The following is a 22747-nucleotide window of genomic DNA, read 5'->3' on the forward strand; positions in this document are numbered from 1 at the left end:
AAAATCCATTTATAATTAAAGAAATCAGAACTACCCCAAAACTTTCCTAGTGAAAACACAATTTTATTGAATCATTTAAATAAAGTCGGAGACAGACAACAAACATCCTTGTTTAAGCTCCTTTGTTTTTGGAAATGATATTGATAGTTTTAAGTTTTTAAATATTCAGTAAATCAAAGGTAGTACTAACATTCGTATTAAAAATCATTATTGTCTCTGACAGACTATGCTGATTCCTCCCTTTGCATTTTAACCCACCTAGGGATGTCTGTATTTAGTCTGATTGGTCTAAAATATAGGAGGTCTCCATTGGAGTAGAAAATCTCAACATGAACAGGTGGATGAAGTTTAAACAGGCGATTTGCTAGAACATTGAAGGAAGAAAAGGAAGAATATTTGTTTAAAAATAAATTTCAATCTTAATTTATTGTTTTGATACCTACTTGTGGTCTGAAATGAACGTAAAGACTTTAGGTAAAAAGTTTACCAAATGAACACATCCAGGCCATTTGGAGTTTTTAAGACCATTGATAATATCTTGAATTTCTGCTTCGGTAGGGCAGCAACCTAGGCCTCTAATAACACTAGCTACATCTTTCAGGTCAATGATTTTAGTTTGGTATTGATCGAAAACAGAAAATGCGTCGGCAATTCTTTGCTCTAACTCATTTTCTATGGGCACTAATAAAATAAAAGTATATTAGTAACATAAAAGCAGTACCAAATTGGTTCCCAAAAACTTATTACGGTTGAAAATTTAGTAGTAACGTTTGTTGAGTTTTGGTTGTTTATAACCGATTATTTTGTCCTTGGAGGATGTATAATTTGTATGTTTGGATGTATATGCTTTTTGTGTGAGTCAGTGAGAGAAGATTTTTGTTGTAGAGTTTTTTGTTTTGAACGCCTTGTTAGCAAATCAACAACGTTCATTTTTTTTTAATAGACAAATTTTGAGAAAGCACTTGAAGCCTGGTCGGCGATTTGAATTCTCAGTTTTTAATTGAAAATGGTAGTTTTTCGATCCTTTGATGGGATGTGCTGAGAACTCTTTTATTGAGGTTTCCGTTGGTGTGCTGGAAATTTGGGACACGTGAAGATTTTTGTTTGGAAAAACCTCAAAAGATTAATTTGATGTTTGTTAATGGCCAGGCTGAAAGTTTTAATGTACCCTTTTGTATGTTAAAGGTAAGCTGAAGTCATTTTTGTTCAGTTTATTGGTTCTCAGTTTTAAGAAGTTAGTTCAGTTATTTTTATTTTCTTTTTCTTTTGCTAGGGTGTTCCGGTATTCAGTAATTGTATGTATTTATCGATCCTGTTTAAAGAAGTAATAGAAGTACATTTATTTACCAGATTTACATTTATTCAGTATATTGGAAATAATAAATTTGGCAGATTTATTTAGAAGTTCGATATTTGACGTGACATTTTGACAAAATTTAAGGAAGATTGCAGTGTGTTTATCCAGGCAAATGATTTTTTTTTATTGAAGGAAATAAGGACGGTAATAGATTTTATTTTATTTTATGGGAGAAAACAAGAAAGAACAAGGTACAATTTAGATTGGGTTAAGGGGTCTAAAAAGGGGACTAAAATACAATGATTTTTATATTTATGTGAAGGAAACAGCTGGTTCTGGTTTATTTTTTTTTAATTAATTACTTACTTTTGTTCTTATAAACTATTGAAATCAAAATTAATATTTGTATGTAAAAAGGGACTTAAAATTTTGTTGACATTATATTCTCTATAGTTATCTAGTGTTTTATTTGAACTGTCATGTCTCATGCTCATCTAAATCAAACCAACTAATTAAAAATAATAATTCCGACTGAGAAATAGCTGTGGTACATTTTTGGCGGCCAACTTAAGGGGCTTTTCAACCACCCGAGATTTTTATTTTTTTTTAGATAGTTCAAGTAAGACATAGGTTACGTAGAGTTACAGAAGTTGAAAATTAATAATCAAAAGTTAAATGTACTTTTATTTAAAGTGAGGTAGAGGTTTTCTTGTCTTATTTTTTTGTGTATTTTAATTTCTCTAAAAGAAAATGTCGTTTAAACTTGATGTTGACCGTTTGGTCAAAGACGAACTTGAAGTTGAGTTGCAAATGAGAGGTATTGTTTTGACTAATTGTCAGGTAGAAGAGTTAAAGAGTACTTTGCGTAGTTGCCTAGTTTTAGAAAAATCTGGCAAAATCCCTAACTTTGATTTACCTCCTGATATTCCTGCTGAGTTGACAAGTTGTGAAAATAAATTAAAAGAGATTCTGAATATTATTAATGCTTTTACAGGTACTGCAAACCAAATAAGAAGGATTGAGACTAAGTTTGCACATCTTTCAGGTAGATTGAACCGTATTCACAGTACAGACACTGATGAAATGTCAAAGCGTTCTGCATTGTTAAAGAAATTGATGGATTTGATAGGTGAATATACTACTAAGTCTAATGTTTTGAAAACTAGTAATGTTGTTTCTGTAGAGATGCCTACTGATCCTAATTTTTATCATCATATTGATTTATCAGGTCTTAATTTAAATGACCCTAATGGTAATTCTACCCCTACTCGAAATATTTCTGCACCGAATGTGAGTAACCAAACAAATCAAACTTCGAATTCAACAGTTAATCCCATTGTTTTCTTGCCATCTAATAGTGACTTTCCTTCAGAACCTGTATATAAGTGGGGAATTAAGTATTCTGGCAAACCGCAAAATTTTTCTGTTTTTCTTGAAGAAGTTGAGGAGTATTGTAGGTCACGTAATGTAAATAAAATTCAGTTATTTTCTTGTGCTAGAGATTTATTTACTGGTAACGCTTTAGGTTTTTATAAATTGTATAGGAACTATGCTAGCAACTGGGATAGTTTAGTGAGCTTAATGAAGGAAGAATTTACCCTTTCTGCAGATGAGATCTGGCAGGATATTCTTCATACTACTCAGGAATCTAACGAATCTATTGGTATGTTTGTTGCCAAGATGACCAGTAAGTTCGAACAAATGCCAACACCAGTTCCGGACAGTTTAAAAATGCAGGTGTTACTTAAAAACATTTTACCTTTTTATCAGGAAAGATTAACTTTAGTCGAAGTAAAGAGTCCTTTTGATTTAATTGACTTGTGTCGAAAAATTGAGCAAACTCGAATTAATATTGAGTCGTTTAAGCCTTCTTCTAGTAGTAGAGCTAATTCTTCTCGTCATCACGTTGTACAAGAAGTAGAGGCGTTTGTACCTAAATGCTGGCGCTGTAATGAGTATGGTCACGTGGTTAAGGACTGTAAGAGGCCAAAACGTGTGTTTAGATGCTTTGGTTGTAACAAGGAAGGTTTTACTAAAAATACTTGTCCTCAATGTAATTCACAGAATCGTAACAATAATAATTCTAGAACTGGAAGCAATTCTGGAAATAATTCGGGAAACGGCAACCGGAGATAGTGGACGACCGGGCTATCTCGAATCGGAACGGACAGTTAACGGTCGATAAGGAAGAAGGTAGTGATAATTTTTATTCATTTAAGTTAGTTTTAGATTATATTTTAGCACAGAGTAATGACAGTGAATGTCCTTATGTAGAAGTTGATATCTTAGGTAAGACAGTATTCGGTTTATTGGATTGTGGAGCCAATAAAGTTTTTGTAAATATGCCTACATGGGAGATTTTACGTAGTTTAGGTGTACATTTAAAAACTGTTCCAGATGGGTCTTGCAGAGTTGCGGATGGTAGTCAGAGTCCTTTATTAGGTGTAGCTTCGGTGCCTATAAAACTTCGTGATGTTGTTAAGGTAATTGATGTTTTCGTTTGGCCACAGTGTAGACACTCTTTAGTACTAGGTGTAGATTTCTGGGTGCGAATGGGTATTGTACCAGATTTACGAAAAGGAGAGTGGTTTTTCTCTTCGGAAGTTATGAGTGTTCCAGTGGTTAATTCGATACAATCGGAATCTGAACTTCTACCAGAGCAACGTAAACAGCTTAACGAACTCGTTGATTCTTATTTTTCTAGTATCGACCCAAACAAATTAACTTGTACTAATGTAGTTCAACACAAAATTGTAGTTAGTCAACAAGAACCAATCAAGCAGAGGTTTTATCCGGTATCACCAATTAAGCAGGGTATGATCAACAAGGAGCTGGAGAAAATGCTGAAGCTTGGTGTTGTCGAACAGTCACACAGCGGATGGTCTTCACCAGTGTTGCTGGTACCTAAAAAGAATGGGGAATGGCGTTTTTGCGTTGATTTTAGGAAAGTAAATCGTGTTACTGAGCGTGATGCTTATCCTTTACCCTATATAAATAGCATTTTAAGTAAGTTAGGTGGAGCTAGATATTTGTCAACAATGGACATTAAGAGTGCCTATTGGCAGGTGGGTCTTACTGAAGAGAGCAAGCAGTACACGGCGTTTACTGTGCCAGGGCGTGGACTTTTCCAGTATTGTCGTATGCCTTTCGGATTGCACAACGCTCCAGCTACGTTTCAAAGATTAGTAGATAATCTATTAGGTCCTGAACTCTCTGAGTATGTTTTTGTGTACTTAGATGATATATGTCTGGCTACGTCAACTTACGATAAACATGTCGAAGTCTTGACAGAAATCTTTGCCAGATTGAAAAAAGCCAATTTGACCCTTAATAAAGAAAAATGTTCTTTCTGTGTGTCAGAACTTAAATACTTGGGTTATGTTGTTAACTCTAGTGGTCTGTCTGTAGATCCGGCAAAAGTAGAGGCCATTGTGAATCTTCCACGACCCACCAATGTCACTGAAGTCAGAAGAGTCCTTGGAGTTATAGGATGGTATCGTAAGTTTGTAAATAGTTATTCAGATCTTATTTCACCTTTGTGTAGATTATTACAAAAGAACAAGAAGTTCGTTTGGGACAAAGCTTGTGAGGAAGCTTTTCATAGTATTAAAGACGCTCTTGTCTCAGCACCTATTTTGTCTAGTCCTAATTTTGACAAACCTTTTTACGTACAAACTGATGCGTCAGCGTATGGTCTTGGAGCTGTCCTTACTCAAAAGTATGATGAAACTGAACATGTAATTTGTTATTTGTCTAGAACTCTAAATAGAGCCGAGAGAAACTATAGCAGTGTTGAGCGTGAATGCCTCTGTGTTTTGTGGGCGTGTGAAACTTTACGAGCTTATCTAGATGGTTATAAGTTCTACGTAATCACTGATTGCTACTCGTTGTTATGGTTGGACAATTTGAAGGACCCTCAAGGACGACTTGGTAGATGGGCCTTACGTCTGCAACAGTTTGACTATGAAGTACTGCATCGCAAAGGTAAGGATCACATAGTTCCTGACACCCTTTCGCGAGCTTTAGAACTACCTGTTGATAGTGTACATATGATAAATTCTGTAGAAATAAGTAATGTTCAAGCAATAAACCCCGAATGTGACGAATATGATTTTTCTTCTACCAGTGATAAATGGTATAAGAAAATGTGTAATAATGTAAATAAAAATCCTTTAAAATTTGTCAGATGGAGACTAGCAAATAATAAGTTGTATAAATATATTGATCAAGATTTTCCGAGTTTAAGAGATGATTGTGAATATTGGAAACTTGTAGTTCCAAAAGATTTTCGAGATAAGATACTTCAGAGGTGTCATTATTCTTGTGTTTCAGGTCATTTAGGTATCTACAAAACATTTCATCGTGTATCTCGCCTTTTCTATTGGCCTTTTATGAAAATGGACATTACGAAATATATAAGGAAATGTGAGGTTTGTTTAAGGACAAAGCCTGAACAGAAAAGTCCTGCAGGACATATGGGACAGGCTGTCGAACCCACAAAACCTTGGGAGATCATCAGTATGGACTTATTTGGACCATTGCCCAGAAGTTCAGCTGGTAATACTTGGATTTTGGTAGTTACTGATAAGTTCAGTAAATTTCCTCTTTTATTCCCTCTGAGAAAGGCAACTGCCACTTCTATAAGTAAAATTTTAAAAGAAAATGTATTTCTTTTGTTTGGTGTTCCCAGAGTCTTAAAATGTGATAATGGAAGTCAGTTCAAAGGTAATATTTTAAGATCTTTTTGTCAAGAGTTTGGAATCAGATTTCTTTTTACTCCAAATTTTACCCCTCATCCAAACCCTACTGAACGAATTAATCGTATCATGAAAACCATGTTGATGGCTTATGTTAAAGATAATCATAGGTTGTGGGATGTTAATTTACCTGAACTAGGTTGTGCTATTAGAACTGCCAAACATGAGGTGACAGGTCAAACACCATACTTCATTAATTTTGGTTGTGAGATGATGACTCATGGAAGTGAATATCATCTAAAAATAGGGAATGAAGAAAATAAACAACGTGTGTATGATCGTTCTAAAAATATGAATAGGCTGAGAGACTGGGTTAAGAAGCGGATTGATAAAGCTTCAGATAACACCAGAGAAAGATATAATTTAAGAAGAAGGGATGTTCATTTTAAGGAAAATGATTTAGTTTGGAAAAAGAACTATGTTCTTTCTGATAAAGATAATTATTTTACATCTAAGTTTGCTGATAGATTTGTTGGACCTTTTAGAGTAAAGCGTAAGGTTGGTTATTGTACATATGAATTAATAAATGATAATGGTAAGTCTATTGGTCATTGGCATGTGAAAGACTTGAAACCTCACCCACAGAACTCTGATAGCCACGTTGAATCGGATTCTGATGTAGATAGTGTAACATAGTATGTATTTGTAACAAGTTTCTTTGGGATTCAATTCAAAGAAACTTAATTTTCTTTCCGGAAGGAAAGGTGGAGTTATTACGGTTGAAAATTTAGTAGTAACGTTTGTTGAGTTTTGGTTGTTTATAACCGATTATTTTGTCCTTGGAGGATGTATAATTTGTATGTTTGGATGTATATGCTTTTTGTGTGAGTCAGTGAGAGAAGATTTTTGTTGTAGAGTTTTTTGTTTTGAACGCCTTGTTAGCAAATCAACAACGTTCATTTTTTTTTAATAGACAAATTTTGAGAAAGCACTTGAAGCCTGGTCGGCGATTTGAATTCTCAGTTTTTAATTGAAAATGGTAGTTTTTCGATCCTTTGATGGGATGTGCTGAGAACTCTTTTATTGAGGTTTCCGTTGGTGTGCTGGAAATTTGGGACACGTGAAGATTTTTGTTTGGAAAAACCTCAAAAGATTAATTTGATGTTTGTTAATGGCCAGGCTGAAAGTTTTAATGTACCCTTTTGTATGTTAAAGGTAAGCTGAAGTCATTTTTGTTCAGTTTATTGGTTCTCAGTTTTAAGAAGTTAGTTCAGTTATTTTTATTTTCTTTTTCTTTTGCTAGGGTGTTCCGGTATTCAGTAATTGTATGTATTTATCGATCCTGTTTAAAGAAGTAATAGAAGTACATTTATTTACCAGATTTACATTTATTCAGTATATTGGAAATAATAAATTTGGCAGATTTATTTAGAAGTTCGATATTTGACGTGACATTTTGACAAAATTTAAGGAAGATTGCAGTGTGTTTATCCAGGCAAATGATTTTTTTTTATTGAAGGAAATAAGGACGGTAATAGATTTTATTTTATTTTATGGGAGAAAACAAGAAAGAACAAGGTACAATTTAGATTGGGTTAAGGGGTCTAAAAAGGGGACTAAAATACAATGATTTTTATATTTATGTGAAGGAAACAGCTGGTTCTGGTTTATTTTTTTTTAATTAATTACTTACTTTTGTTCTTATAAACTATTGAAATCAAAATTAATATTTGTATGTAAAAAGGGACTTAAAATTTTGTTGACATTATATTCTCTATAGTTATCTAGTGTTTTATTTGAACTGTCATGTCTCATGCTCATCTAAATCAAACCAACTAATTAAAAATAATAATTCCGACTGAGAAATAGCTGTGGTAAACTGAATAAAATAAAAATCATTATTTAAAATACAAACATCATCACCAGCTTTGCTTTAGGCCACAGCACACTATTACTAAACAAATTCATCTAGTTTACCAGTAAATACAGCAATCATTGGAAATTAGAACACCTTTGCGAAACCATTGCCACAAGTTTTGGAGCCACTAGTGTCTTTTCCTTCCTGGACAACTTCTGCTGTCTATTTTCCCTTGGATAAAGTAGTATATATTTACAGTGTCTCATAACCTGACCCGTGACCCGTGACCCAAGTATTCCAACTTTCTTTCCTTTATAGTTATTCCTGCCTATCTTTCCTTACACTCAAAAAAAATTTAGTTCGTAATATTGATTAAGAGTGATTATTGAATAGTATTGCGTTGTAACAACAATTTAATTTTTTGTTTCAACGAACTTTTATACATTGATCAATGTATTTGGTTATTGTCACAATGATTGAATAATAATTGTGAAAATAACTAGAGTACATTAATCAATAACACTCAATTTATTCAGACAATAAGTTAGTTTCGTATATTTAATAAATAGTGGTAATTCTGACAGCAAAGCACTTTCTTGATTTCGTAGATGATAAGCAATTACCTTAGCTTATCGTGACAATGTACAGATTTCATTAAAACAATGCACAAATGTTGTTAATATAGAGTAATATTTGATTATTCCATAGATGTTAACTGATTGTTGTGACAACGAATGCATTAATCAATCTACTACTGCGTTTAATAACCACAATCAATGCGTTCATACTAACAATGAACAAAGTTGTTGAAATAATAAATGTTTTGCTTGACCATTTGAAATGTAACGGCTCTTCCTTATCGATCTTTGTTAAACAATGCTGTTACCTCTGCCGAAGTGCCGAATAATTTCATTTCGTAAGTGTAGTCCGTACTGGAAGGAAGTTTTCTTGTTTTCCTGAGAAAACTAATTAGTATTATTGAGGGTCAATAGAGTATGTAAATATTACAGTATTATTGAGGGTCTGAAGTCCCTGAGAACTTCTATAATGATTATTTTAATAAGTCACAGGGGTGAAAAAGAGAAAATTTAGTATGATTTTTAATTTCAAATATACCATTCAAAAGAAACTTTTTGTTTATTCTCAGGGACTTTCAGCCCTCGGTAATAATGTAATATTTTATTCTGCGATTAAATTTTTCAAAAATACTTATTAGTTTTCTCAGGATTAGCAAAAAAATGAATGCGTTTAAAAAGAATTCGATCAAAATTTTGCACCTGCGCTCTCCAAAAGGATTAAAGTGTTATACATTTTTGGAATCACTATTTCAAACGCTTTTAAATGAGCTGTCACATGATGAACTTTCCCATTAAAAAAAAACCAAAGTTGTGGCTGTCACCTGAAGAGGGATCGCGTAAATTTCGAAACATTGATGTTATAATATACTTTGATTATTTTAAAAATCGACCTGTCCGAGCGTTTTGCTTATGTGCTAAAAATAAATAAGTAAATAAGGGGGCAACACTTTTTCCAGCTCACTGTGTTAGTGAAATCATATGACAAATCACACAGTGTAAAGTCTATTAGGTTTAGGACAAAAAAGGGGGATTTGCAAAATTATTATTAATCAATTAATATCATACATTGAGCTAATGCATTCAGTAATTATCAATATAAAATGCGTTTATAGTAGGAATGGACGAAACTGATTGCAGGGATGAATAGAATTACTTGTAAGAATAACCATATTTATTGTGGGAATGAACGGAATTAATTGTAAGGATAAACGGAAATAATTGTAGAAATAAACGAAATACGTTATGAGAAATAACACTGTTATTGACACAACGAATAGTCTTCGTCGGTCAATTAACGACGTTGTTGTTTCAATGAATAGTGTTCGTTGGCTCAGTGAACAGTGTTCGTAATATTAATAAATGGATGTTCATCCATTCAATAAACGTAATGCATTGGATCAACTAACGAAAATAATGAATTGATGAACGTCGCTTTGTTGTTCCAATAAAACCAAGAATTGGACAAATTTTAAGTATTGCTTTTGTTGTCTGAATTAACATTTTTATTAATATTACGTACATTTTCCGTTGAGTGTACCTATCCAGCATAGTACCTCCTCTTTGATCACGTGCTTGATCCAGGATATACGTAATATACGTCGGTAGACCTACATTTTGAAGCCCTCTACGTTCTTCAATAATATTGCGGTCATTGCCCATGCCTCCATTCCATATAACAAAATCGGAAATACATATAATTTGGAGAAGTCGGATTTTGAGAGGTAGAGTGAGGCTGTTGGAGGAAAACATTTGTTTCATGCTAGTGAACGACGCTCTTGCTTTTTTTTATTCTTATACGTATCTCCTTCGCTTGATTCCAACTTGAATTAACTGTTGTTGGATATACCAGAAGAATACCAGAAATGGGGATTAAATATCAATTTAGAAAAGACAAAATACCTCTCAATTGGCGCTGAAGCAGAACAACTCGATATCGAAGACAATCAAAAAATAAATCCATGTGACGGATATAAATACCTGGGCGTCATCTTCGACTGTAGTGAAAAAGACGAACGAGAAATTGAACATCGAATCATACAAGCCCGAAGAGCTATAGCATGTCTAAACGGAGTTCTATGGAGTAAAGAAATATCAAAGAAAAGAAAATGGAACATATATGAGACAATGGTTAAAACTAGCCTACTTTATGGAGCCGAGACATGGAGAATAACCGAGAAATATAAGAAAAAGGTCGAAGCCACGGAAATTGATGCCATCAGAAGATCGATGAGAATATCAAGAGCCGAAAGAATAAGGAATGAAGTAATAAAACAACAAATGGGTGTAGAGGGCACTATAGTTGAGGATATTGAAAGAAAAGAAAACAGCTCATATGGTATGGGCATGTGAGCCGAATGGGGGACGAAAGATTGCCTAAAAAAACTATGATGTGGCAACCCCCACAGAAGAAAAACGAGGACGACCACCACAGAGCTGGAATCTGGGAGTTAGGAAAGCGATTAGCGCTCGAAATCTAAATGAAGACCTAACTCAGGACAGAATACAGTGGCAGTTGGGAGTCGGACAACGTCGTAAGACGTTATAAAACCGAATATATATATATATATATATATATATATATATATATATATTGCATTTGCGTCCCTCGTGGCTTCTGTATAGTTTTGACTCTTCGTGACTTCCGATCAATATACAGCGTGTATATTAACAAGAATGATTCCATACAGTTAGCGCTCGCTTTGGCATCCGTTATACTGGCAACAATGTACTTATAATATCAAGTAAAATATTTAACCTTGGTCGTGTTTACGTGAGAATTTAGTTGAAGAACCCAGACAAATTCTATTTATAACTTTTGCCAACTAGGTGGTTTGCTCGGATATACGATAAAGATTTGCTGTAAATTCTTTGTTTTCGTTTTTATACTCTTAAATCAGGTTAGAAAAACTTATTTCTTGGGTGTAGTTATGAATAATGTATTTTCTAGACTTTAAAAGTTTCTATTTTATTTCGATGGAAGATTATGGATTTCGGAAGATTTCGATGGAATAAGTTATAATGTAATATACCTAATACCACTATATACCCTTGACAAATGTTTTTTTTTTTAGTTAATAATTGTTTGATGAGCCTTTCGATAGGTTAGGTTAGGTTTACCTTAAATTTTATTTTGATAAATAATCAGTATTGTTTCTCTCTCTCTCTTTCTCTCTCCCTCTCTCTCTCTCTCCCTCTCCCTGTAATACCTTCCCTTATATGAAGTATTGGGCGCTCTTGCGTTTCTTAGCCAAAAATCAAAGATGGCTGATTCGCAGGATTAGCGCATTCTTTTCTGTTTTATTCTTTCGAAATTTGCTATACAAGTATTTTCCATTGCTCTCTGTTTCTCGCTCTTTGTTTGACTTCTCTTCATCTCAACGCCAATTCTTTCATGATCTCTTGTAACAGTTCTTCTCCAGCTATTAATATTTAGATTTTGGTTAACTGTGCTATATCGCCTGTGTTCCAGATTTTCCTTAAGAGGAAACAGTAGCGATCAACAGGTAGCGAAAATGCGTTCCAAGATTGCGGCTGTAATTTTGAATATTTTTTCGAAATATTTGGCACACGTATTCGTAATATAATAAAGAATGGCGGTACAGAGCCCAATTTGAAAAATATATTAATATGTAGAAATTACTTTGTAATTAAATACAATATTAAAAAAACGAGCCTGTACTGCCATTAAGAAGAACAAAAAAATACACTTTCTTCAAATAAACTTCTTTATCCGATGCCTAGATTTTGTGTAATTTTGGAACTACTAAAATTTTTATTTCATTAGTAGTTCCAAAATGACACAAAATCTAGGCATCGGAAAAAAAGTTTATTTGAAGAAAGTGTATTTTTTTGTTCTTCTTAATGGCGGTACAGGCTCGTTTTTTTAATATTGTATTTAATTACAGAGTAATTTCCACATATTAATATATTTTTCAAATTGGGCTCTGTACCGCCATTCTTTATTATATTACGAATACGTGTGCCAAATATCTCGAAAAAATATTCAAAATTAGAGCCGCAATCTTGGAACGCCTTTTGGCTACTTGTTGATCGCTACTGTATCACCTTAATGCATTATATGATTATATAATGAGTGCATATTGTGCCTTTACTATCCTTTTTTCTACAACTGCTCTACTAGCGCCTTTTTTCCATGATCGATCCCAGATATGTAAAGTTATCTACAAACCTCCTGTATTTGTCTTCCTTGTATTTTAATTTTAGTTTCTTGGTTGCTGTTTTTTTTTAAGTTTGGTTTTTTTTTGTCTTTATCTTCAGGCCCATTATCTTGGGAGTAGTTTGCAAGCTTGTCGATCTTCTTTTGCTTATGGCTGCTATGTTCGATTAGGGGACAAATGTCATCTGCGAACTACAAATCGTCCAACTAGTTATGCAATTTCCATCTAATACCTGTTTTATTATCGCTTATTTTCTGGATGATTCAGTCCGCTTTTATTATAAATATTGTCGGGGATAGCACACATTTTTGTTTAACTCCGCTTTGTATAGCTATATCTACTACCATTTTTCCCGCATGTTCTAGTCTGGCTCTATATTTCCTGTAAAATAGTCTGATTAAGTTGATTTATTTTATCGGTAGTCCATATAAGTAGTTTTAGAATCTTCCACATTTGTTCTCTGTTTATATCATCGAAGGCGTTTTCAAAGTCAAAGTGAAAATAAACATGTTTATATTTTTTTGCCATTCACCAGCTTGTTCCAAGATAATTATAGAGTACAAGAGATACAGAGGTACAGGGACAAGATACAGAGGTAGGTACAGATATAATACAAATGTGGTCGATAGTGGAGCGTTTTGCGCGAAAACCTTCTTGGTTGTTTCTTAGTCTTAGTTTCTTGTCTATTTCTGGCTTCAGTCTATTCAATATGATATTTGACATTATTTTGAATGTGGCACTTAGCAGTGTTATTTCTCGCCAATTCTCGCATTTATTTAAATCGCCCTTTTTTGGTATCTTAATGGTTAAACCCACGTTCCATTTCTGTGGGAGCTCCTGGTCGGCCCATATCTTGTTAAAGAATTTGTGTAACATTTGTACTGATTCGTTTGCGTCCGCCTTTATTAAATCTATCGGTAGTTTGTCGCTTTCAGCGGCTTTGCCATTGTTTTAGTTGATTCAGTGTGCTTTGTATTTCTTTTTTGGTAATTTCAACTGTTCTAATGTTTATTTCCTGTATTACATTATCTCCGTCTATATGTGGTGTTTGGAATATATTTCCTCGCAGGGTTCTTTTCATTTTTGTATTATTTTATGTTCTGATTTAATTATATTATTTCCTTGTTTATCTTTGATTTGTTTATTACTGTTTAGTGTTTTCCCTGTCAAATTTCGGATGATATTGTACTGTATTTGATGGTCGTTTTCTTGCGCAACTTTTTCTGACATTTTTACCATATGATTTACGTAGTATCTTTTGTCTTTTCTGGCTTGCTTTTTAACCGCTATATTTTTCTTTGTATTTCCTTTCTACTACTTTTCCTTAAAATAAGGTTTTTGTCAGGACACTTGACCAGCCAGGTAGCAAATGGTTCTTTTAGAGTTATACCTATTACATTATAAATACAACAATGCCCGTCACAGTTCGGACGAGAGTTTTAATTATTAACAAATAAGGGTCAAATATGACAATTTTTTCGTTTAAATGGCTACAGGTAAAAATAACGTAATTAAATATCTTATTTAGATTATTCATCTTTTAGTAGATAAGCAAAGGTTTAAAATGGAAGTTTTTGAGTTTTGTTCTGATTATTTGTTACTTCGGAAATTTCGAAAATAAAGAAATTGCTATAACTTTTGCAAAAATGAACTTAAGACTTTGATATTGCATGAAATGTTGAGTCAAACAGTCCACATAATGCATAAAAAAATGCAAGACGATTTGTCAATTAGTTTAAATTGCATTCGATTTGTTTATCACAAAGAACTTTTTTGCAATGTTGTTGTTCAGAAAATAATAATGATACAGCAATTCTGTGGAAACCACAAAAAAGAAGAATACTTACATTTTCAACTTATTTAAAAAATCAATAAGAAGTCATTTTTACCATTCTGAAAACATTTTACGAAAGTAGAATCATTTTTGGCTTATAAACAATTTGAATAACCATATTAACATATTGACTAAATCTGCGTTGGGATGTGAAAAGCTGATATTTTGACACGAATTTAAAAAAATAAACTTTTCGCCTAGGTTAATTACGAGCAAATTAAGCCACTTTTATTACTTATTTAATTTACAGTTACTTCTATATACATAAAAGTCTCCTGTAACAGTGTTAGTTATCATATTCCTCCGAAACGGCTTGGCAGATTTTTATGAAATTTTACACATATATTCTGTAGGATTGAAAATAGATTGTAATCTATTATTTATACCCATAAGTTATAAGGGGGTTACCCTCTGCCACTTTTTTATTGTTTTAGAAAAAATTGTCTACCTTAATTTTATAGTATGTACCATTAAAAATATATATACAACCCTTAATTTTCACCCTTCTATCACCTTGACCCTATTTTTTAATAGCCATCTATTTATTTACATCTATAAAATTCTCCTGTCGTAATGTTAGTTGCCATAATCCTCCGATGCCGCTTGAACGATTTTTATGAAATTATATATGTATACTCGAAGGTCTTAGAATCATAATTATCGTCCCCATAACATTTTGTCAACGTAGAATGAAGTAAACACTTCTGTTGTATATAGGTATATTATAAATTTATTAAAAAATTTTTAAAATTCATCCACAAGGGAGTGGTTGTACAAAACGTTTTCGGTCAAACTGACCATCCTCAGTGTAAACGTCCAGTGTACAAGTAATTGAAACTAGCCACTTGAATAGGTGTAAAACCTCAAAATAACATTATTGCTACATTATGAGCTGTATAGTAATCGACAATAAGTCGATGTCTTAGATTAAAAATGTATCACATGTGGATGTATGTCATCCTTGCTCGGAATTAGCACAAGGTTGTGATCAGGTGAGAGGTTAACAACAGTTGGTTGTTAACCTCTCACCTGATCACAACCTTGTGCTAATTCCGAGCAAGGATGACATACATCCACATGTGATACATTTTTAATCTAAGACATCGACTTATTGTCGATTACTATACAGCTCATAATGTAGCAATAATGTTATTTTGAGGTTTTACACCTATTCAAGTGGCTAGTTTCAATTACTTGTACACTGGACGTTTACACTGAGGATGGTTAGTTTGACCGAAAACGTTTTGTACAACCACTCCCTTGTGGATGAATTTTAAAAATTTTTTAATAAATTTATAATATACCTATATACAACAGAAGTGTTTACTTCATTCTACGTTGTCTTAACAAAGGTATACAGCCAACTACAGGGTTTACCCTTTTAATGTTTTATAACATTTTGTATTGTTAGGTAGGTATATGTGTACATAACATACTCTACAAGACTACAAGAAATATATAAATTTTAAAAAAATAATGATCAAAATCCATCAACTATCTCTGGAGATATAAAGAGCAACATATCTTTGAAAAATAAATTTCATTTTTTGAGTGCACGGATTTTAATAATTCCCCTCCATCGACCACGAGTCGATTTCGTTAGGGCGTTATTTTTAAAGATATATTAACCACTCTGTTCAAGTTTACTCAAACTTTTACATATAAACTATATACATACCTTGAACTTCAAACTAGCGCTAGTTAGCTTTCTTAATAAAAAAAAGTGGCTAACTTTGACCGTAATTAACCAAGGTGAATTTTTTTTAACATTTATGTAAAAGTACACATCGAAAACAATGTGATAACTACATGGGTATTTCCTGTACACCAACAATCAGCAAAATATACGGAAGGATCTTAAAAAACCGAATAGAGACGAATACAAGAAAATGGAAGCAGAAGAACAAGCAGGATTTAGAGCCGGAAGATCTACAATTGATCACCTTTTTGCAATCGCACAAGTCATGGAAAAGAAAACAGCGATTAACCAAGAGATTCATTTCGTATATTATATTGATCTGAAAAAGGCATACGACGGTGTACCTTCGGTAAAGTTATGGGAGGCAATGGAGAATACAAATATAAACATAGAAATGTGAAAAGTGAAAATTACCCCTAACTGTAAAAAATTATAAAACAACATTTTTAACTTTAATATTGTCAACATTTGGTTTTTATTAGGTACATAATGATTGTTTTATGCTTTAAGATAAATATACTATCATAATATTTCAACCCTTAAAACCACCCTTGTTGAAGCTATATATAAAAAAATTACTTATCCTAAAAGAATCATTTCGGCTTGCATCGATTTACATAAAAATTTGGGATTAGGATCATATCACCCTGTACTTCATATTCTAGATCATGCTTAAGGGCGTTGATTATTTTAGGGGTGTAACCTACCCCTTATTGACAAAAATATATAAAAACATTGTAAATTTTAATATGGGTAAAATTTGGTTTTGATTGGTTAAATAATGATTGTTTTATACTTTAGGATAAAATATCAAATTTCAACCCTTAAAAACCACCCTTAATAACATCACAATTTTTATAAGTAGATAGTTTAATAGATCTATACAGAAAAAAAGTAGAATTAAAGAATTACAAAAACATTTATTTAAAATACAAATAGTTTTTTAGTCATCTTCCAGTATATCAACCGGTTCTGTGGTATTATACATACATTGAAAATTATCCATAAGCAGCCTATTCGATATTTAAAAAAAATCGTTTTCTAAACATGGCTCCTTCATTTTTTGACGATAAAAAGTTTTTTCAAAAATAATTCTGTAGGATTTTTGAAGAGTTCTAAGACCGTGAAAACTAAATTCTGTAAGATCCCTTAGTTTTTAATTGGGGTGAGTTTAAAAGACTCGAATAAGGGGGTGTCTGCTCGTAAATAGAGGTTTCAAATAGCCATAGTATCTCGCTATCTGTTCACTGTAATGAAAATCCATGCACAAGAGAATTTTACTTATTAAATAATAAGCTACAATTTAATAGTCCATAATTTTTTCGTATCTCCAGTATTTTCGGAGATATTTTGAAGTAAAAGGTGACATAGGAAATTGCAAAAAATCAATTTTTCTTTAAAGTCCAATTTTTCTAAAATTAGGCCTTTTAAATAGGTCAAACTTCTTGGGTGTATTGATAATACGAATATAAAGGGAATTACAGAAAGGTGAAGACCAATTTTTAATCAGTAGGGTAGTTAGGGGGTTGTTTTCACTGATTTTTTCATAGAGAATAGCAGGTACCGACATTTTTTGATCATAAGTCGCTTAATTTTCATGCTAGGAGCTTCATATTATTATTTTTTGAAAGGTCTATCATTATACTTATTATTTAAGTTTAATTTAATTTGTGTTACTAAAAGATGCATTTTTGATATCTACAGTTTTTTTGATTAAATCCATATTTTTCGAGGTATTCTCAAAAAACCATCTAAAAAGTCGATTTTTTCGTCGAAAAACTGTTACTTTCAAGCGCGAATATCTCGAAAAATACTAGTTTTACGAAGAAAATGTAAAAAACATTTTTTTCTTAGAATTCATTTTTACATCGATTTACGTGGTTAAAATATAATAAAAAATTCCCGTCCCGAGATGGGGTGGCAACCACCCCAAGCTTTTAGCGTACAGCGGCATGATATAGAAAATGATCCTTGGACTATTCCCTACCCTCTGTGAAAATTTCAAGTAAATCCATGCTGGACGAAAAAATTGCGAGCCAAAATGCTTCATTTTCTCGACTATAGAAGAAGGAGAAACAATCAGTAAATGTAACGAATATAAATACCTGGGTATGAAAATCACGAATGATGGAACACTGGACGGAGCCATTAAAGAACGAAATACTCAGGGCAGGAAAGCAATTAGGCTCCTAAACTCAGTACTCTGGGACAAGCAGATAAACAACCAAAACAACAAAAAATCTATAACGCCGTAGTGAAAAGCATTATAACATACAGCTGCGAAGTATGGCATATCAAGGAAAAATCAAAACAAATGTTAGATGTCACTGAAATGGATTTTTGGTGAAGAGCTGCAGGAAGATCAAGAAGAGAACATGTCACCAATGAACGGATACGAGAAATAATGAAGGTCACACATACAATAAATGACGAAATCAACGATATAAACTACGATGGTTGGGTCACGTACAAAGAATGCATGAAGATAGAATCACAAAACAAGTGCAAAACTAGAAACCGCAAGGTAGAAGAAGAAGAGGTAGACCGAGAAAAAGTTGGCAGGCAGGAATAAACAAAGCCATGGATGAAAGAGGTCTGTAAGTAGATCAATGTGCGGACAGAGAGGAATGGCGAACGGCGAACGGATATCGGAAGACGGAGAAGGTTATAAACCGATAATACCATACTAATGTAAAAGTACCAGCTTTTTAAATCCTAAAGTCTAGGGATGGTGCATGGCGGTTGTTGAACAAAAAACCGGGTTTCGGTTATACCGTTTTTTTTTTACTTACGGTTTAACCTGGCGGTTATAACCGGTCAAATAACCGGTTGTTCCAAAAACCGGTTTTCGTTTTTTTAATCAAAAGCAAATAGGTTATAATGTTACATTTATATTGCACTTTAGTTTGCTCAATTTTCCTCCCGAAAAATTTCCCAACCAATTCAACCTATAAAAATTTTCCTAGGCGCTCTCAAATTACCCTAAAAATGGGCGAAAGTACCCCAATCTCTGATTCGTCGCTCGTTGTAGACGGCTTCGGCGTATAGTGCGTTGTCAATAATTGGGATATTCTCAAAAATGATGATCCTACCCGATCTACCGAATGTCCCTTAGATCTATCAAGTTTAGAAAAATATCCAAATGACTTATATTTTACTTAAAAATAAATTCGATAAACCAATTCATTATTTACTTCTCTATTGCCATCAAAAAATTTCAGTAGGTTATATTTTTTAATACGTTTGTAATACCTACCTTTTATTTCCTAATATTTAAAAATTACATATTGGAGATTCCTAATCGTATTTCGGTATTCACATTTCATACAAGACTCTCAAGTCTCAAGTACTCAAGTATAAACAATTTTTAGATGATCGTTAGAATATCGATTTCAAGCAGATCACTTACTTTTTTACGTAACTATATTATCATCTAAAACTAAATAACTATTCCCAAAATTGTTTCATAAAAGCTGATGTGACAATTTCGTCCAGTTCTCTATTAGTAAATAAAAGTTGAATTATGGTTGTTTGGGTTAATCACTTATTACTTCGCATATTATTTATAATACATATGATTGAGATCGAAGATAGACAGAAATTTCTTCATTTTTCTCTAAATAAATTTTTTTTCCACAGGTAACTTATTCGGTTTTTCACCGGTTATTACTTTAAAAAGAAAAAACCGGTTATAACCGGGACAAAAAAAACGGTAAAACCGATTATTTCGAATTAAAAAACCGGTTTTAGGTTATAACCGGTAGGTTTTTCCCATCCCTAAATCGATTAATTTAGTTTGCAGTCAATACTAACAAAGTTATTCAAATTGTTTATAAGCCAAAAATGACTCTACTTTACTAAAATATTTTCGGAATGATAAAAATGACTTTTTATTATTTTTTTAAAAACTTTGAAAACATAAGTATTCTTTTTTCATGCGGTTTTCACATAGCAAATTTTTTATTTTTGAAATTTAAGTTTTATTTTGCAACTTCCGAAGCAACAAATAATCGTACCAAAATTCAAAAACTAACATTTTTGACCCTTATTTGCTAATAACTAAAATTATCGTCCGAACTGTAACGAACATTTTTATATTTATAATGTAATATGTATATAGTATCCAAAAAATCCATTTGCAACCTGGCCGGTCAAGTGTTCCGAACGTATATTTTTGCCTTATTTCCCTGGAGTACAATGTGTCTCCGGTTATCCATTTCTTTTCTCTTTTTTTTTTCATCCCTATAATTTCGTTTGCAGTTTTTGCATCATATCCTTGAAGTTCTTCCATATTTCTTCCACTGTTTCCTCATGTTGGGACACTGCTGTTCGGTTTAATTTCAATCTTTTTGTGAATTCGATTCTTGTGTTTACTTTCCGGTTTTTGTGTTTGGCTAATTTCATCTTTATTTTGACCCTTACTTCAAAGACGCATGTCTTTGATATGTTTAATTGCAGACCAAATATTTGATTTTCGTTTTCAACCAGTCGTGTAAGATCAATCAGCTCTGATTGACTATTTGCAAGAAGGCCTGTGTCATCTGCGAAACGTAGGTTGTCTATTTTATGATTATTTATTGAGATGACTTTTTCCCATCCTTCAAGTGCTCTTCTCATAATATGCTCTTCATATATGTTGAATAATCGTGGAGATAGTATACATCCCTGTCTGACACCCTGTTCTGGATGAAATTCCTTTGAAAGTGTATCAAGCACTTTAACTGATCCAATAGTGTGTTCGTATAGTTCAGTTATAAGCGAAATAAGGTGTTGGGGTACGCCTACTTCTTTTAGTATTTGCCATAAGTGTGTCCACTTGACCCTGTCGAACGCCTTACGATAATCTATAAAGAATATGTACAGTGGAATATTAAATTCCCTATTATTTTTCGATTATCTGTCTTATATTCAACAGGTGTTCTCGAGTACCTCTACCTTTGGTAAATCCAGTTTGCTCTTGTGGAATTTCTCTTTGAAGGAATGTTTTTAGTCTCTCATTGATTATATTTAGTATTATTTTACTGGCATGTGATATAAGAGAAATAGTTCTATAATTGTCGCATTTATGGAAGCTGCCTTTTTTATGAATTGTTGTTATTGTAGATTTTGTCCAGTCTTCAGGCCATTGTTTAGAATGCCATATTTGGTTACAGAGTAGATGAAGTAATTTTACGCCAGTTTCTTCTGTGGCTTTGAGTATTTCTGCTGTTATCATATCTGGACCTTGTGCTTTATTATATTTAAGCTTAATGATCACTAGTCTTACTTTATTTTCAAGTATATCAGGTTCTCCTTCTACTTCATCAAAGATTTGGTTAACAGGTTCTTGGGGTTAATCATCTTTATATAGGTACCTGCAATACGATCTCCATGTCTCTGCTATATCTTCTCTGATTGTTCTCAGAGTTCCAGCGTTGTCTTCAATGGCCCAAGTTCTGGATTTGAAGTATCTTGTTAAGTAGCGTATTTTTCTAAATATATCTCTCGGCTGATTATTCTGATCATGTCTCTCAATTTCTTTGCATATACTTTGATAGTACAGTTTTTTATCTGCCTTGCATCTTCGCTTTACTTTTTTATTGAGGTTTCTTAAACTAGCTTTTTTCCTTTCACTATGCATACCACTTTGACAAAGATTTCTTCTATTCTCAATGATTTGAAAGGTTCCATCTGTTATCCAGTGTTTCCGTTTCACAGGATTAGGTGTTGTTACACAATGTTTAAAAGTCTCCCATATTTCTTGTAATGTTCCGTTACGAATAGAGGGCATTATTTTATGTAATTACTTCTTGGAGAAGTTCGTCTTGCGTTTTTAGTTCTATCTAATGATCTATCTGATTATATCTATTATACAGGTGGTGACATTATAATTGATATATTATTATAGTATGAGAATAGAAAAATTATATTATTAAAAATATTGTAATAAATAATTATATCTATGCATCTATAAGCGAGGTTCCTATAGCCTCTGCTACTTCTCGCATTTCGACCGCTATCTTTTTCTGTCCATCCATTCGTCTTCTTTGATGGCTTTATCTCTCATGATGTACTGTACATCTTCTTCCCAGGTAACTGAAGGCCTTCCCCTTCTTCTTCTTTGTTGTGGTATGTAATTTAAAGCTTTCTTTGGCCATCTATCTTCATTCATTCGTTTGACGTGACCATACCACACTAGTTGTCTCGTTTCAATTCTATCTACACTGGAATATACAGTTTTTGTCCTCCTTCCTGATGCGATCTTTTATATACCACACGCTCTCCTTAGATAATCTATTTCTACTACCTACTTCTATTCTCTTTCTATCTTTTTTTGTGATCTGCCAAACTTCTGCTCCATAAGTCATAATAGGCTCTACCAAGGTACGATAGATTGTCGTTTTTTGTCTTATCTCTTTAGACCATAGTAGAGAGCTTAGAATGTTTACCGCTATTTTGCCCTGCTGTGTTCTGTTTTCGATGTCTCTTTTGCCTTCTTTAGATAATATAGATTCGAGATATTTATATTCTTTAAATGTATTTGTTGTTCTAATTTCTAAATCTGGATCTCCTAATAAAGAATTAAGAATTAAATTCTAACACTTCTATAATATGTTACAATTGAGC

The 22747-nt window shown here is 32.9% G+C and overlaps 1 protein-coding gene across 1 annotated transcript in view; it reads right to left on the reverse strand.

Annotated features, from left to right (window-relative positions):
- The window catches only part of LOC114327268 (dynein regulatory complex protein 8-like), a 34213-nt gene that overhangs the window by 7979 nt on the left and 3487 nt on the right, over positions 1–22747 (reverse strand). The window contains exon 2 of the mRNA XM_028275816.1: positions 444–681. Coding sequence (XP_028131617.1) covers positions 444–681 — 238 coding nt within the window. The remainder of the gene's footprint in view (positions 1–443; positions 682–22747) is intronic.

The sequence above is a fragment of the Diabrotica virgifera genome, chromosome 2 (assembly GCF_917563875.1).
Source record: "Diabrotica virgifera virgifera chromosome 2, PGI_DIABVI_V3a".
NCBI classification, from domain to species: Eukaryota; Metazoa; Arthropoda; class Insecta; order Coleoptera; family Chrysomelidae; genus Diabrotica; species Diabrotica virgifera.